The sequence below is a fragment of the Muscardinus avellanarius genome (genome assembly GCF_963383645.1).
Source record: "Muscardinus avellanarius genome assembly, chromosome: 10".
NCBI classification, from domain to species: domain Eukaryota; kingdom Metazoa; phylum Chordata; class Mammalia; order Rodentia; family Gliridae; genus Muscardinus; species Muscardinus avellanarius.
This window is the reverse complement of record NC_137796.1, coordinates 44866263-44883390: the sequence shown is the minus strand read 5'-3', so window position 1 is coordinate 44883390 and position 17128 is coordinate 44866263. Positions and strand designations below refer to the sequence as shown.

Here is a 17128-nt window from a genome sequence, read left to right as displayed (position 1 = left end):
CAATGTGATTGATATATGACTACAAAGCACCAATTTAAAAATAAATTAATAAAAAAAGAAATAAAACACATGAAAAAAAAAGATATTCTTCTTTCCCTCTGATGTGTGTGTGTGTGTGTGTGTGTGTGTGTGTGTGTGTGTGTGTGTGTTACTGGACATGGAAACCAGGAGCCTTCTACCTCTGAACTATAATTCCCTACTTATTTTTTTTATATTTTATTTGGAAATAGGTTCTCACTAAGGTGCTGAGAGCCTCAAAACGCTGCTGAAGCCAACTTTGAATCTGTGATCCTCCTATTTCCGCCTTGTACATATTAGACAAGGGATCTACTACTGGGCAAAATCCCCAGCCCAAAAAGGACTTTTTAAAAATTTTTTTGTGGAACTGAGGATTGAACCCAGGGGTATTCTACCTCCATTCCAAGCACTCTACCTCTGAGCAACACCCCCCAATCCTATTTTTTATTCTTTATTTTGAAACAGGGTCTCACTGAGTTGCAAAGGGCCTAAGTAGTAGCTGAGGCTGGCCGCGAACCCGGATCCTCCTGTCTCAGCCTCCCAAATGCTGGGATTACAAGCATACACCACCACGTCCGGCTCAACAAGGACTTTTAAATTGTACTTTCTAGATTATTATTACAGAAAGATTACTACTAATTTACTTTGTATTTGGATTTGCATATACATTTTAGGATTTATGTATACACAATTAGATTAAATTGAATAAATCTTTAGCATAAATCTTTAGTATCTATCACTGCTATCTTCTCAAATACAGAGTAGAGATATGAACATTTCTTCATGCTCCCCCAGGAAAAGCCACCCAGCACTTGCTCCCTAGAGCATCAGCTTACTTGGGAAGGCAGGGCCCACCTGCTGGGCACATCTCCCAGGCCTGGTCTCCTGCTATTAGTTCTTCCCAGCACAGCCACTTCTTCTGACTGATGTTAAACTTGTGAAATTGTATCTCCTTGGCTCATCAACTACCCAGTCGTTTTCCAATCACTCACGATTTAGCCAGTTTAAACCAACAGTGGAAATGTTGTAGTATGTGGACAGGCTCACCTTATACACTATTTCTGTTTCAGCTACAGAGCTGGTAAAGATCAAAGTCTTCTGTGCCTGACTTGGAATGAAATCAAGAACTTGGAGTAAAGTAGAGGTTTTTTCACATTCTAAACAAAGATGCACTACCTGGTAATGAAATACAGAAACAAGGTAATTGTGTGTGTGTGTGTGTGTGTGTGTGTGTGTGTGTTACTAGGAACTGGACCTAGGGGTGTTTTACCTGTGCTACACCCACAGACTCTTTTTTAATTTTTGAAACATGGTCTCACTAAGCTGCTGAGAGTCTCACTACCTAGCTGAGACTGGTCTCAAAACTGGGAGCCTCCCAAGTTCTGGTATCACAGGAATGCACAACCACACTCAGCCAGAGTATTTTATTTATTTTGCGGAACTGTGGATTGAACTCAAGGGCATTCTACCTCTGAGCTACACACCCAGCCTTATTTTTTATTCTTTCTTTTGAAACAGGGTCTAAGTTGTGGAGGACCTCACTAAGTAGCTGAGGCTGGCTACGAACCTGAGATCCTCCTGTCTCAGCCTCCCAAGTACTGGCCATGTTTGGCTCCAAGGTAATTTTCTAAATGTTCAAAGTGCTCTAGTTTCAGTTTTCATAGCTGTTATAATTTTATTTTTTATTTTTTGTGCTACTGGGGATTAAACCCAGGGGTATTCTACCTCCATTCCAAGCTATACCCCCAGATCTATTTTATTTTTTATTTTGAAACAGGGTCTTGCTAGGTTACTAAAAGTTTCACTAAGTTGCTGAGAGAGACTGTCTTCTAACCTGTGATTGTCGAGTCTCAGCCTTCCAAGTACTAGGATTAAAGGCATGGGCCACTGTACCCAGCTAGTTGTTATAATTTTAATAGAAAATAGTGTATAGAAAATCAATCTAAATTTAACTTACATGCTTTTATATGGAATCAGGCTATAGTTATTTGACATTAAGCCATGTCATAGAGGTTACTTGCTTGTGCTCATCACCCTTCCCCTCACACTCATCACCTGCTGGACATTGCCATAGAGCGCAGCCTCCTCCGGCGCTGTGATCACAACGTAGGGATCACTCATGAACTCTCTGATGAGATGTTCTGTATGCCTGCTCCAATGAATGCCAACTGCAATGATCTGACGTGGTGCAGATTCCCTTTCTTCAGGTTTGACATTTTTTTTAAAGTTATCTAATATAGCAAACATCTAAAAAATTGGTAAAATTTCAAAAGACTAAAAATTAGAGTAAAGGAAAAAGCTATAAAGGAGAAAATGTTTAAAGTCAATAAATATAATACCCACCATAAATAACTGAAACACAAACAACATCTTGGTAAATATGGATAATACATTGAACAACGAACAAGGGACTAAAAGGCTCACACCAAAAAGTTCAACAATTGATTAGAAAAAGATGATTTCACAAATAAAAGACAAGAACATGAACAAGAAACTCAGAAAAAGCCGAGCATGCTGGCGCATGCTTGTAATCCCAGTACTTGGGAGGCTGAGTCAGGAGGATTGCATAGGTTCGAAGCCAGCCTCGGCTACTTAGTGAGGCACTCTGCAACTCAGTGAGACCCTGTTTCCAAATAAAGAATAAAAAATAGGGCTGGGGGTGTAGGTTGGAGGTAGAATGCCCTGGGTTCCATCCCCAGTCCTGCAAAAAAAAAAAAAAAAAAAAAAAAAAAAAGAAAGAAAGAAAGAAAGAAAGAAAGAAACTCAAAAAACTGAACACAACAATCAATTCAAGTTAATGGCCAAGTTAAGTAATCAAAAAAACACAAACTATAGGGTTGGAAGTATAACTCAGAGATAGAGTGCTGGCCTACCATGAGAGAGGCTCTAGACTCAATCTCAGCTTCAAGCCAGGTGTGGTGGCACACACCTATAATCCCAGGTTGGAAGGCTGAGACAGGAGGATCACAGGCTTGAGGCTAGCCCCAGCAATTTAATAAGGCCCTACTTCAAAACAAAAAAGAGCTGGGGGGGTATTTGGAGGTAAAATGCCTGAATTTAATCCTCAGTACCCACCCCTCCTCAGCTGTGAGAGGTGGGGGAAAGAAATACAAACTACCCTAACCAGATCCCACTACTAACAGATCCCACTTTTGGGGGGGGGTGTCTGGGGATGGAACCCAGGGGCATTCGACCTCCGAGCTACACCTCCTGCCCTATTTTTTATTCTTTATTTTGAAACCGGGTCTCACTGAGTTGCAGAGGGCCTCACTAAGTAGTTGAAGCTCTCCGCGAACCACGATCCTCAGGTCTCAGCCTCTCAAATGCTGGGATTACAACCATGCGCCACCACGCCCGGCTACAGATCCCACTTTTTACCAATTAGCCTGAAACAGAAAGCTATGCCAAGGCTTCCTACTTTCAGGAATAAAAAAAATGAGGTTCTTTAGCCACATGCACACAAATTATGTTAAATGCCACCAAATAAGGCAGGTTTAAAACAAATTGTTATGCCTATATTATTCAATATCATATAGCAAATAATAGTTATGCTGTAGAATAGTAAGTAATGAAACCATGCTGTTAATTGTAACACAAGGCCAGATTGTGGATTGTGGTAGTATACAGTAATCCCAGTACTTTGGGAGTCTGAAACAGGAGTTACAGATTCAAGCACAGCTTAGATTTTACTAGCAACCTAGTAAAATCCTGCTTCAAACCAAAACATTTTATCTGGACTTGGTACTTTGGAGGCTAAGACAGGAGAATCATAGTTGGAGTCCAGTCTCACAATGTATCAAGACCCTCTGCAGCTTAGTGAGACCCTGTTTCAAACTTTGAGAAAAAAAAAAAGATCTGGGGTGTAGTTTAGAAGTAGAATACCGCTAGGTTCAATTTCCAATACAGCTTCCCCACACAAGACAGAAAAAATATTATTATAAGTTAATGAATCTCACTATTTTTTTGTGTTTTGTTTTGTTTTTAGTGGTACTGGGGGTGGAACTCAGAGGCTTTCTACCTCTGGGCTATACTCCCAGACCTATTGTATATATTTTTTGGAAACAGGGTCTCACTAAGTTGCTGAGAGCCTAAGTAGCTGAGGCTGGCTTCAAACCTGTGTGATCCTCCTATCTCAGCCTCCCAAGCGCAGGCATTACAAGCATGTGCCACTATGCCCAGCTGAGTCTCACTACTTGATAAAGCTGTCCTTCAATCTGCAATCCTCCTGTCTTATTCCAAGTACTGAGATTACAAGTATATGCCACCATGCCAGGTTTAGAAAAATATTAAATGTTTCAGAAAGTATCCTGGGAAAATATTTTTTTTTGTTGTTCTTCAAAGAGTTTTAAATGGGCACTGTGGCACATGCCTATAATCAGTAGAAGGCTAGGAGAGGAGGACTGCAGGTGTGTGGCCAGCCTCAGCAATTTAGTGAGCCCTTCCACAATGTGACCCTGTTTCAAAAGTTGGCGTACACTTGTAATCCAAGTACTTGGGAGACTGTTTCAAAATAAAGAATAAAAAATATAGGGCTGGGGGTGGTACTCAGAGGTAGAATATCCTTGAGTTCCATCCCCAGTGCCACAATAAATAAATAAGTAAATAAATAAATAAATAAATAAATAAGGGATGAGTGTGTAGGTCAGAGTTAGAATGTCCCTGAGTTTCATCCCCAGGGAAGGGAAGGGAGGCAGGCACTGAGAATAAAATTTCAAATAAACATTCTCATCTAAATTATAGAAGTTTTGCCGGGCGTGGTGGCGCACTCTTGTAATCCCCGCGCTTGGGAGGCTGAGACAGGAGGATCACACAGGTTCGAAGCCAGCCTCAGCTACTTAGTGAGGCTCTCAGCAACTTAGTGAAACCCTGTTTCCAAATAAAATATAAAATAGGTCTGGGAGTATAGCCCAGAGGTATAGAAAGCCTCTGGGTTCCACCCCCAGTACCACCATAAATAAATAAATAAATAAATAAAATAAATAATAGAAATATAAAAAAATTTTTTTGTGTGTTTCTGGCACTGGGGATTGAACCCAAGGGCATTCTACCTCTGAGCTATATCCCCAGCCCTATTATTTTTTATTTTGAAACAAGGTCTCACTAAGTTGCTGAGGCTGTTCTTGAACCTGTTAACCTCCTGTCTCAGTCTCCCAAGTACTAGGGATTATAGACATGGACCACCATGCCTGGCTAAGAAATTTACTTAATTTATTCCCCAATTAGACACTTCTTGATCACCTAAAGCAGCTAAAACTCTAATTGTATTATTTCAGAAATATACTGTATATAGTTCAGAAATACATACATGCATTTGAAACAGTAACAACATCTAAGCCAATACCACACTTACCTGCTCATTAGCTTCACGGAATAACAAGTCAACCTCATCCAAAACCAGGTGACAGAGTCTACAAAATAACAAGCTTTGGTACATGAGCAGTCTCAGGAGGCTATGTGGTGTTGTGACAATCACATCACCTACATTTTAAAAGAAAAAAAATGCACATTTTAGATTTTCCTCAGGTTTCCCCAACATTTTATTTCTGTGATTCTGCATACTTTTCTCAGTATTGGGGATTGAACTCAGGGGCATTCAACTTCCAAGCTCCATACCCAGCCTTAATTTTTCTTTATTTTGAAACAAGGTCTCACTAGGTTGCAGAGGGTCTAAGTAGCTGAGGTTATCCGCAAACCCACAATCCTGTCTTAGCCTAAGTACTGATATTACAAGCGTGTGCCACCATGCCCAGCTGCATACTTTTTAAGAAGTTGTTTCTCTACTCAGTGCCCACCCAGCTAAGCTCTGTCAGTATCTGACTAAATATCCCAGCTCCCCAGCTCTGCACTCCTGAGAGACAGGAAGGTGTGGTCAACATTGTTCAGCATCTAACAAGTCAGCTGACAAGTGATTGAAATCTACTAAGTTTTCTCAGTGAAACAGATGTAGGTCAAAACTGAACCTCCATTGTTGACATCTATCAGTGACAGACAGATGAGGGCTATACTAATGACCACAGCAGCAGCATGGCATGAAATATGCCTGGGAAGAACCCACTGTCTTCTGTGGAAAAAACAAACAGCTTGAAAAGGATACTTACACCCCCTTGGAAGCTTCATGTTTTGGGCTTCATCTTTGTTAAGTCCAATTGTTAACAACAATGGATGAAGAGGCCTGGAAAACATGCTGTAGTTACCCAATAATTCAAAAATAAGCTGGGCTTTTTTCCACCCTGGGCACACGATTACTACAAGAGGCTGCAAAGACAAACAAATTCAGAGTTTTGCAAAGTAGTTAGTAATCAAACAGTACATGAGAAACATCTAGATTATCTCCTTGCATAGAATAAGCACTAAAGGGTTTTAGTGTGTGTGTGTGTGTGTGTGTGTGTGTGTGTGTGTGTGTGTTACTGAGGATTGAACCCAGGAGTATTCTACCTCTGAGCTACATCCCCCGCCCTATTTTAATTTTGCACTACTAGGGATGGAACCCAGGGGCATTCTACCCCCAAGCCACACCCCAGACCTTTTTTTTTTTTCTGTACTGGGGATGGAACTCAAGGGCATTGTACCTCCGAGCTATATCCCCAGCTCTCTATTTTTTTTTTCTTTATTTTGAAACAGGGTCTTACTGAGTTGCCAAGATTCAGCAGTAGTAATAGTCATCATCGTCGTCGTCGTCGTCGTAGTAGTAGTAGTGGTGGTGGTGGTGGTGGTGGTGGTGGTGGTGGTGGTGGCGGCAGCAGCTGAGGCTGTCCCCGAACCACTATCCTCCTGTCTCAGCCTCCCTAATGTTGGGATTACAAGCATAGGCCACCATGCCCGGCTCAGTCTCACTACTTGCTGAGGCTGGCCTCAAACCAGATCGCCTCCTGTCTCAGCCTCCCAAGTACTAGGATTGTAGGCGTGTACCACTGTGTCCAACTAATACTTAAGTTTTTGACATTATCATTGTCATACAGATCAGGAGAGTTTAAAACAGTTTCATTAAAACATTCAGAAGCCAGGTATGGTGGCACATTCCTGTAATTCTAGTAGGCTGAGAGGATTGCAGGCTTGAGGACAGCCTCAGCAACTTAATGAGATTTGTTTCAACATAAAATATAAAGAAGGCTGGGGATGTGGCTTGGAGGTATAATGCCCCTGGGGTTCAATCCCCTGGATTTTCCTAGGTCTTAAACTAAACATCACACATACTTAATTCACCTAGTATTCATTTACTTAAAATACTCTTACGAAGTAGGGCCTATTACTACTTCATCTCAAGAGATGAGGAGTCTGAGGCACAAAAAGGTAAAATAAATTGCTCCAGGCTACACAGCTAATTCAAGGTGGCAACAGGATTTAAGCCTAGAAAATCTGGCTCTAGATTTCTGCTCTATAAGCAGAGTGAGGAATAAATACCTCCTAAGAGAGGCCTTAAAAAGGCTAACACTTCTTTAGGAAATGACCCTCTGAGCCCCACCCTCCACTACCCATAGATGCTCTGGAAGGTGTGCTGCCTGCACTGCTACATGCCTTTCTGGACATGTGTCATCCATACTTGAAGCTTCTCCCTCTTAGGCACATCTAGATGAGCACCCACTGAGAGGCCCAGGCCAGAGGCAGGTGGTGCAGAGGTATGGAAACGAAAGGCCGCACCAGGGGTAGGGGCAGGGCATGCACAACCCTTACTGCCTCGGCCATGGTTCTGCCTCAACACAGGCTAGATCTCATCAGCAGGCTTAACTGCTCACTAAATGGGAATATACATGTTCATATTTAACTTGATTAAATCAAGACATAACCAGTGCAAATTCTAAAGGGAAATTGCCTGACATATTTAGAAAAATAAACTGGTATTTGTTCTAACTGCAACTTTGAGAATATTTCTTATGGTTGTGTTCACCTTAAATGTGTGGTGGAAGCATCTGGAGCACATCCTTTGTGCCAGGACCTGGCATGGAGGTTTTACACCCATTAGTTCTCCTGGCGGCCCAAACCCAGCAGAAGAGACATCGTTAAGCACCACTGCTGACCTCACACCACTTTCCTCCTTTCTACCACCTTTCTCAGACTTTCAGAATCTTACACATGGAAAAAGTAGGATTATAAAACCAAGTGGGGTGCTACGGAATAATTTAAAGAATGTGGAAGAAAACAACACGAACTTAGCCCACCCTCTACCCCTGTTAGGTGTTAAGAATTCATCCAGGAACGTCTCAAGAGCTGGATCTTCTCATGTATATGATGGTAAGAATAATACATGCCCTAGCCATCTCATGTGGCTGCTGTAACAATGAAATGAATTAAAGTCAGTGAGATAATTTTACAAACTCTACATTCATATCTAAGAGCCTGGACTCTCCTGTCCAGCCAATGGCCCACAACTGGGCTCAGTATAGGAGAATTGTTACCCTGGAAGAGAAACAGGCTACTTTCGCATAGGGAAACCAAGTTGAGTCACCTAACCTGAACTTTACAAACAGTTAGGTGTACAATTTTTTAAAGTAGATATTTAAATCCATTTTGGGGCAAAACAAAACTGTCTTCAACTTACTCCGTTTCTACTTAGCAATGACTTGTAGTTGGCCCCAATTTGCAAAATTGTAAGCAACGGTGGGAGGTACAACAAAGGGTCATTTCCACACTGAGAAATGACTACCACATCACAGCCACGACCTACGGGAGGCCAAGAGTAAGACTGAGTGTGGCTGGGTCCAGAAAACTTATTTTTTTGAAGAGCCTACAAAAAAGAGAAAAAGTCAACAATGAAAAACCACAATAGAGAAAATGAACAAAAACTACATCTCACTCTTCCCTTTTTTTTTTTTTTTTGGTGGTACTAGGGTTCCTGGAAGCCCTTCTACCTCCAGCTACACTCCCACGGGCTACACTCCCAGACCTATTTTTATATTTTTTTATTTCGAAACAGGGTCTGTGAAGCCAGCCTCAGCTGGCTGCATGATCCCCCTGTCTCCGCCTCCCAAGCGCGGGGATTACAAGCATGCGCCACCATGCCCGGCTATATCTCACTGTTCACTTCAAGTGTCAGTGAGTATAAATGGCTTAATATGGTAATTTCTAAGACCGACCCTGATTAAGTCCCCTGGATTTTTTTCTCAGTTATCACTCTTGCTTTTCTGGGCCCCAAACTGAAAGGATCCAATAGGTGATCTAAGAAAGCTCCCTGAAATGAGGATGTGGTTTTTCTCCTTGTCTTAATAAACTGCCAGACATTTCAGTAGCTTCCTGACAAAAGGTATGGGAGAGTATATATTTTTTTTTGTCTTTGCATGTCTGAAAATATCTTCATTCTACCTTTCCATCTCCCTCCTAGTGTAAATATGGACCTACATGTCAGCAGAAATAACTTCACCAGAATGTTTAAGTCCATGCTCCTTTGGCTTTGCTGTGGATAACTCTGAGGCTACCCTGGTTCCTGGTCCTGTTAGAGGAGGGGAGAAAATATCTCTTATCCTCTAAATTGTAATCTCTGAATCTCTGAGCTTACTTAGCTCTATGTGTTTGATGTCTTGATTCAACAGTTATGCTGTGGTGGTAGACAGACTCAATGTGGAGATTCATGTCCATTAGGTTCAGAAAATGCTCATGCATTACACCTTAGAATTTTTCTGCCTTTCTTCTAGAAATCTCATTTTTAGATAATGGACTTCAAAGTGAGCCTCAGATTTTCCTCCTATTTATATGTACTCTTTGCTTTTTTTTTTTTTTTTTTTTTTGGTACTGGGAATGGAACCCAAGGTGTTCTACCTCTAAGCTACATCCTCATTCTTACACTTTGAAACAGGATCTCAAAGCGAACCTGTAATCCTCCTGTCTCAGCCTCCCAAGTACTGGGATTACAAGCATGTGCCACTCACACCCAGCTTGTTCCACTTTAAATTAGGTTTTGTTTTATACCCTAAATCTACTAGTTATTTTCAAAAATATTTTTGTATTCTGAATTTCTGAGAATCCCTTGAAAAAATTGTATTCTTTTTTTTTTTTTTTTTTTTTTTTTTGTGTGTGTGTGTGTGGTATTAGGGATGGAATCCAGGGGCAATCTACCTCCAAGCTACACTCTCAGACCTAGTTTTTTATTCTTTACTTTGAAACAAGGCTAAGTTGCAGAAAGCCTAAGTAGCTGAAGCTGTTTGTGGACCCTCGATCTTCCTGTCTCAGTCTCCCAAGTACTAGGATTACGTGCATGTATCACCATGCCCAGCTCCCTTTCCCTTTCTTAAACAGCACTTTGATCACTTTGATTTTTGTTTTTGCAATACTGGAGATTTAACCCAGGGGTATTCTACCTCCTAACTATACCCCTAGTCCCACTTTTTATTCTTTATTTTGAAGCAAGGTCTCAATAAGTTGCTGAGGGCCTAAGTAGCTGAGGCTGGCCTCAAACCTAGGAACCTGCCATCTCAGCCTCCCACGTATTGGGATTACAAGTATGGGCCACCATACACCACCACGCACTGTAGCATGTTGTTACTAAGTAGATGTAATATATTCTCCTACCTCTGAGGATTGGGGTGGGGGTCGGGAGTACTGGGGATTGAACCCAGGGCCATTCTACCTCTCAGCTACACCCCTAGATCTATTTTATTTCTGAAACAGGGTCTCATTAGGTTGATGAGAGTGTTACTACTTGCTGATGCTGTCCTCATACCTGCGATTCTTCTGTCTCAAAGTACTGGGATTACAGGCATGTGCCATCATGCCCAGCTGGATATTTTTTAAAAACATGGAGTCTTGCTATGTTGCTCAGGTTGTTCTGGAACTTCTGGGCTAAGTAATGATCCCCCTACCTCAGCCTCCTGAGAACACAGATGCTCACTGCTGTACCTGACAACCTTTATTTTCTAACATTTTTTTCTACTCCTTGCATCGTTTCCTTCAGAATTTGGTCCTTTTTTTTAAGGTGAAGGCTTTCTTAAAATATATATGATCCTTGATGACTAGAAGCTCTGGGGTAGAGCAAATCTTCTAACCACTTTAGTGTCACATCACTTCAGCAAGAGAGAGCAGCGAACATGTTACTTTTACTGGGGGAATTCCAAGTACCATCATCAAATGTCACTTCTCTAGTTTCTCCAGTCTCCAATCTTCTTTCTTAAAATTATACAAACCCTAAGACCCCCAAAGCTCAAGAAATTAAAACAAGAATAAATGGGGTAGATTTCGTTTCTGTTCCTCAAAGCAAACCATAAAGAGTCTTAAGAGAGAACCTACAGAATGGGAGATCTTTGATAGCTACTACTCTGATAGAGGGCTAATATGCAGAATATACAAGGAACTTAAAAGGACTTAACACTTAAAAAATAATTCAATCAAAAAATGGGCAGTTAACCTACATAGACACTCACAAAAGAAGAAATACAAATGTCCAATCAATTTGTGAAAAAATGTTCAACATCACTAGTAATCAGAGAGATGCAAGTCAAAACTATACTGAGAGTCCATCTAACCCCAATCAGAATGGCAATAGTCAAGAATACAAACAATAATAATAATAAATGCTGGCCCGGCATGGTGGCGCACGCTTGTAATCCCCGTGCTTGGGAGGCAGAGACAGGAGGATCGAACAGGTTCAAAGCCAGTCTCGCTGGCTTAAGAGACCCTGTTTCCAAATAAAAATATAAAAATAGGTGTCTGAGAGTGTAGCCCGGAGGTAGAAGGGTTTCCAGGAACCCTAGTACCACCAAATAATAATAATAATAATAATAATAATAATAATAATAATAAAATGCTGGCGAGGATATGAGAAAATAGAAACTCTTCTACACTGTTGGTGAGATTGCAAATTAATGTAGCCACTATGGAAATCAGTGTGGAGATGCCTTGGAAAACTGGGAATGGATACATCATATGATCCAGTGATACAACTCTTCCTAATGGACTGATATCAGATTATAGTAATATATGCATATCCATGTTTATAGCAGCACAATTCACAATAGCCAAATTATGGAACCAACCTAGGTACCCATCAACAGATGAACAGGTTACAAAATTATGGGATATGAACACAATCAAATTCTTTTCAACATTAAAGAAAAACAAAATTATGTCATTTGCAAGAAAATGGATGGAACTGGAGAACATTATGTTAAGTTAGACTAGCCAGTCACAGAAAGTGAAGGGTCATATGTCTTCTTCTCATATCTAGGGAGACTATAGATAATGGGTACAAGAGGGACCAGGGAAGCCGGATGTGGTGGTGCATGCTTGTAATCCCAGCACTTGAGAGGCTGAGACAGGAGGATCACTCAAGTTTGAAGCCAGCCTCAGCTACTAAGTGAGCCTCTCAGCAACTTAGTGAGACCCTGTTTCCAAATAAAGTACAAAATAGGTCTAGGAGCATAGCCCAGAGGAAGAAAAGCCCCTGGGTTCCACCCCCAGTACCACCAAAAAAAAAAAAAAAAAGAACAAAAATAGGGCTGGGTATGTAGCTCAGAGGTAGATGCCTCTGGGTTCCACCCCCAGTATAGCAAAAAAAAAAAAAAAAAAAAAAAAGCGAAAGAAAGAAAAAAGAAAAAAAGGGTCCAGGGAAGGTGGTATAGGGGAGGGTGAATTAAGGAAGGAAGGCAACACTTCCATGGACACTATGTATATACATGAAATACCAATGTTAATCTCATGTATGAGGAAGGGGGTAGTGTAGAGGAATCCAAAGAGAAACTCATAACTGTTAGGTGCATGTATGTCATTATCACTATTTATTACATTATGATGCAAGACTATAATACACCAATAAAAGTATTTTTTTAAAGCCATTGTTCCCTCTGCTATAGTAACCAAGCCATATCCCCAACAGTAGCTGCCCATTATTATGTCTAGGAGGGAGGGTCAGCATGATGGAAAGTTGTGGTCAATATGCTGAGTACATAACAAGAGTGAGAAATAACCATCATCATCATTACTACTGTTGTTGTTTTGTTTTGAAACAGGGTCTTGCTTGTTTTCCCAGAGTCTTGCTAAGTTCCTGAGGCTGTCCTTGAACCTGTGTTCCTCTTATTTTAGCCTCCCAAGTATTGTGTTCCTTTCCCCATTAAGTCACACATACTCTGTCACCTGTTTTTCCAACTTCTAAAGCTTATGGGAATCTCTTGCCCACTCAAGATTTCTCACATTCTGCTCATTCTTGTAGTTTCATCTGTCTTTTGTGTGTGTGTGTATGTGTGTGTGGTGCTGGGGACTGAACCCAGGAACCAAGCATTCTACCTGTGAACTACACCTCCCAGCCCTATTTTATTATTTTTATTTTTAAACAGATCTCACTAGATTTCAAAGGCCCTTGATAAGTTCCTGAAGCTGGCTAGGAACTGGTGATCCTCCTATCTCTGCCTCCCAAGTACTAGAATGACAGGCATGTGCCACCATGCTTGGCTTCTTTATATCTTTTTAAAAATAGTCCCAACCTCTTATAAACAAGGAAGAAAACAAATATGTATGTATAAACAATTTACCAAGTGAGAACACAGATCTATAAAGCAATTTTGGAAAGAATGACAAAAAATATATTACAAGCTGGGTGTGGTGGCGCTCACTTGTAATCCCAGCATTTGGGAGGCTGACCAGAGGATCACGGTTCGCGGACAGCCTCAGCTACTTAGTGAGGCTCTTAGCAATTCAGTGAGACCCTGTTTCAAAATAAAGAATAAAAAATAGGGCAGGGGGTGGAGCTCAGAGGTAGAATGCATCTGGTTTCTATCCCCAGTACCACAAAAATAGAAAAAATAGCATATTACAACTGCTTTTGTGCTTGTTGCACCTTCTAAGCCCCATTTCGAAGTCACATTTGAAAATATATTTCAGAAGGTATTTACAGTCATACAATTGCTTCTCTACAAAAGAATGATTAGTTTACAGAAACTTAACTTGGAATAAATTAAAGCTAATAACAAAAGCTTCTTTAAAAAGAGAATTTCAAGCCGGGAGTGGTAGCACATGCTTGTAATCCCTGCGCTTGGGAGGCAGAGACAGGAGGATCACAGGTTCGAAGCCAGCCTTGCTGGCTTAAGAGACCGTGTTTCCAAATAATAATATAAAAAATAGATGTCTGGGAGTGTAGACCAGAGATAAAAGGGTTTCCAGGAACCCCAGTACCATCAAAAAAAAGAAAAGAGAGAGAATTTCAAAAGCAAAGAAATTATACAATTTCAGAACTGTTTATTTAAAAATCCTTCTATGGGGCTGGGGAAGGAGGGGTATTTCAGTTGTAGAGTGCTTGTCTAGCATGCTTGAGACCCTGGATTTCATTCCCAGCACTGGAGAAAATAAAATCCTTCTAGATGTGAAAAGGTTAGGTTTTCTCATGAGCTGGGTTTTAAGAGCACTTTCACCTTTTTCACGTCTGCAGACAGTGGTGACTTGTCAAAGGTCAGGCAGGGTTCAATCCTGTTTCGGAGCACAACAGGCTGCTGCACGCCTAACTTCAACCTCTGCAACTGAGTAGTACAGACATTAAACAACCAGCATCTGCCCTGAGCTATCAGCACAGAGTCCAAGAACTTCACAGAGAAGAAAATAGAAGGCTCCAATGGAAACACCTGGGTATACATGCTTACCTGAAACACCAAAACTACCTATCCAAATGAAAAGATTGTTTACTGCCCCCCCCATAAATTCTCTGAATTAGTAATCACTAGATAATTTCTAAAAGCATGTCTTTGGGCAAAGTTCCCCATTCAAGGAGTTTCTCTTTTAATCTCAATTATGGAAGGAGGAAGGAGAAAGATTTTAAGAGTAAATAGTTTTCCCTCCTATTTTTTTAAAGGGCTTATTATACCTGCTGCAGATCAGAAGTTCCATCAGCTCTCAAAGGATCAGGATTTAAAAATTGTAATAATCTGTAAAATGGTTTAAAAAACATTTAAAGAAATAAATATCTGTTTCCTCAACTGAGCAGTTATTTTAATTCAATTTTAATTCAATTTGGATCCAATGTATTCCAAAGCACAGCTATAAAAGCATGTGTGTTCTATTTTGTTTTGTTCAATTAAGAAATGAGGGCCAAGCAGAGCCCTCATATCTGGCACATGCTTGTAATCCCAACGCTTGGGAGGCTGAGACAGGAGGATCGCGCAGGTTCGAATGCAGCCTCAGCTACTTAGTGAGGCTCTCAGCAACTTAGTGAGACTCTGTTTCCAAATAAAGTATAAAATAAGTCTGGGAGTATACCCCGGAGGTAGAAAAGCCCCTGGGTCCCACCCCACACACAAACAAAAAATAAAAAATAAATTAAAAAGATATGTGGGTCATAATGACCATGTTATAAGATTAAAGAGTGCTGTGTGGCCCCAGCAGCATAGAGACACGCGAAGATCCATATCAGATATATGTGAATATCTTTATTCGTGGGAGAGCGCCCCCGGCCCCCGCGTGGCCGCGGGGGCCGGTGGCGGGGGAAGAATGAATGCTTGTCCCTCCGCTCTCGGCTCCTCTCTGAACTCTCTGGACTCCCTCTTCCGGGGCGGGGGACTGGTCCCCTGAATCGCAGGGCTCCACCCCCTAGTTTCTGGCCCTGCCCCAACCTTACATTCCGACCTCTTTGACTCAGGGGTACAGAAGGGCTTTGACTAAGGGGTGCAGAAGGGCGTGGTTTTTGCTCATCTAGCGGCTTCATGCTGAGACTGGGCGACGTCAGTCAAGGGCCCCAGGTCCCCAGGTCGGGAGAAGTCGGAATTTGAGCCGCTGGAAGGGAGCAGGTGGCTGTGGTCGCAGCGAGAGTTGGAGGTTACCCTGGAGAGCTCGGTGACTGGTTTGCTTTGAGGAGACTAACAGGCAAGGTGCTATTAAAGAAAAAGAAAATTGTGAGAGCGGAACCCAGGCTGGGCAGAAGCCCTTTTAGACGCAAGGCAGTCACTAGATCTACTAACTTAAATAGCAACATTTTCCTGAGGAGAACGTTTACCGCCCCTTTAGCAGTTTTTATTAGACCAGGGTTATTAATAGCAGCAACTCCCGAAGTAGACCCCATACCACTCTTTTCAGCATTGAGTGAGTATGGATTTGCCTGGTCAAAACACCTGTCACTGCATTGGGAGCATCAGTTACCCATTTTAGAAGTTTAATACTTAGGCAATTTGGCATCCGAGGAGGGAGAGCACCAAAATGTAAACAAGTGGACCTGCTAAAATATAAACATCAAAAAGAGTTATGTCAAGAGGAACAAAGTTTAGTGGGTCCCAACACCGTGCAAGAGAATTATGTCCTTGCCGTCATCATCCTAAACCGAGATTTGAGAAGGAAACTAAGGCCTGAAAGATCGAGCAGGCCACCCAAGAGGAAACTGGCTTACCCTGTACCTGCAGTTACCCTGGGCCAGCAAGGATGATGGAGGAAGGAGGACGAGGGATTCCAGGAGCTGTCAGTCCTTGGTCAGACCAAATAGGGCCAGCGGCGGGTCCTTGTCCAGAAGGGTAGACCCCCTGTAGTGAGGTACCTGAGGTCCACCGCTTTCTAAAGGACACTCGCCTTTCCAATGGCCATATACTCCACACCTGAAACAGGCTCCTGGAGGTGGTTGTCTTTACTGTCGTCCTCTCCTGGGTGGCGCTTGCCACCCGGAGGGCTGCCCTTCCTCCTCCGGCCTCAGGGCTGCTATCAGGGCTTGGGACTGTAAGTCCGCCATCTGACGAAGATGGAGAGCACGCTCCGCTTCAGCCTGTTCCTCTCTGGAATTAAAGACTTTAAATGCCATGTTCATCAAATCTCGAATAGGAGTCTGCGGGCCATCCTCAACTTTTTTTAGCTTTCTCCGAATGTCAGGAGCTGATTGCCCAATAAAATGAGTGGCCAATATGATTGAGCCTGCCTCAGAGGATGGATCTAGATGGGTATAGCGCGTAAGGGCCTCTTGCAACCGATTAAGAAAAACTGCTGGGTTTTCATTTGGACCCTGGGTGATTTCCCTGAGCTTATCATAATTAACCGCCTTATGGGAAGCATCTCGCATACCATCAAGAAGACATTGTATCATATAATTTCTCATTTCTATTCCCTCCTTTACATTATAATTCCAGTGGGGCTCCTCAGATGGAACTGCAGCCGTACCAATGGGGAGCCCTGGATCTGTTAAATGACTCTGGTCAGCCCTCTCTCTGGCTGCCTTCAGGATCCGATC

At 41.9% G+C, this 17128-nt stretch overlaps 1 protein-coding gene across 1 annotated transcript in view; it reads right to left on the bottom strand.

Annotated features, from left to right (window-relative positions):
• The window catches only part of LOC308268414 (putative ATP-dependent RNA helicase TDRD12), a gene marked incomplete at both ends in the record, with an annotated part of 178135 nt that overhangs the window by 99247 nt on the left and 61760 nt on the right, over window positions 1–17128 (bottom strand). Inside the window, 7 exons of the mRNA XM_080703547.1 lie at window positions 1066–1194; window positions 2074–2265; window positions 5369–5496; window positions 6117–6273; window positions 8555–8740; window positions 14346–14450; window positions 14792–14852. Of these exons, the coding sequence (XP_080559673.1) occupies window positions 1066–1194; window positions 2074–2265; window positions 5369–5496; window positions 6117–6273; window positions 8555–8740; window positions 14346–14450; window positions 14792–14852 (958 nt within the window). The remainder of the gene's footprint in view (window positions 1–1065; window positions 1195–2073; window positions 2266–5368; window positions 5497–6116; window positions 6274–8554; window positions 8741–14345; window positions 14451–14791; window positions 14853–17128) is intronic.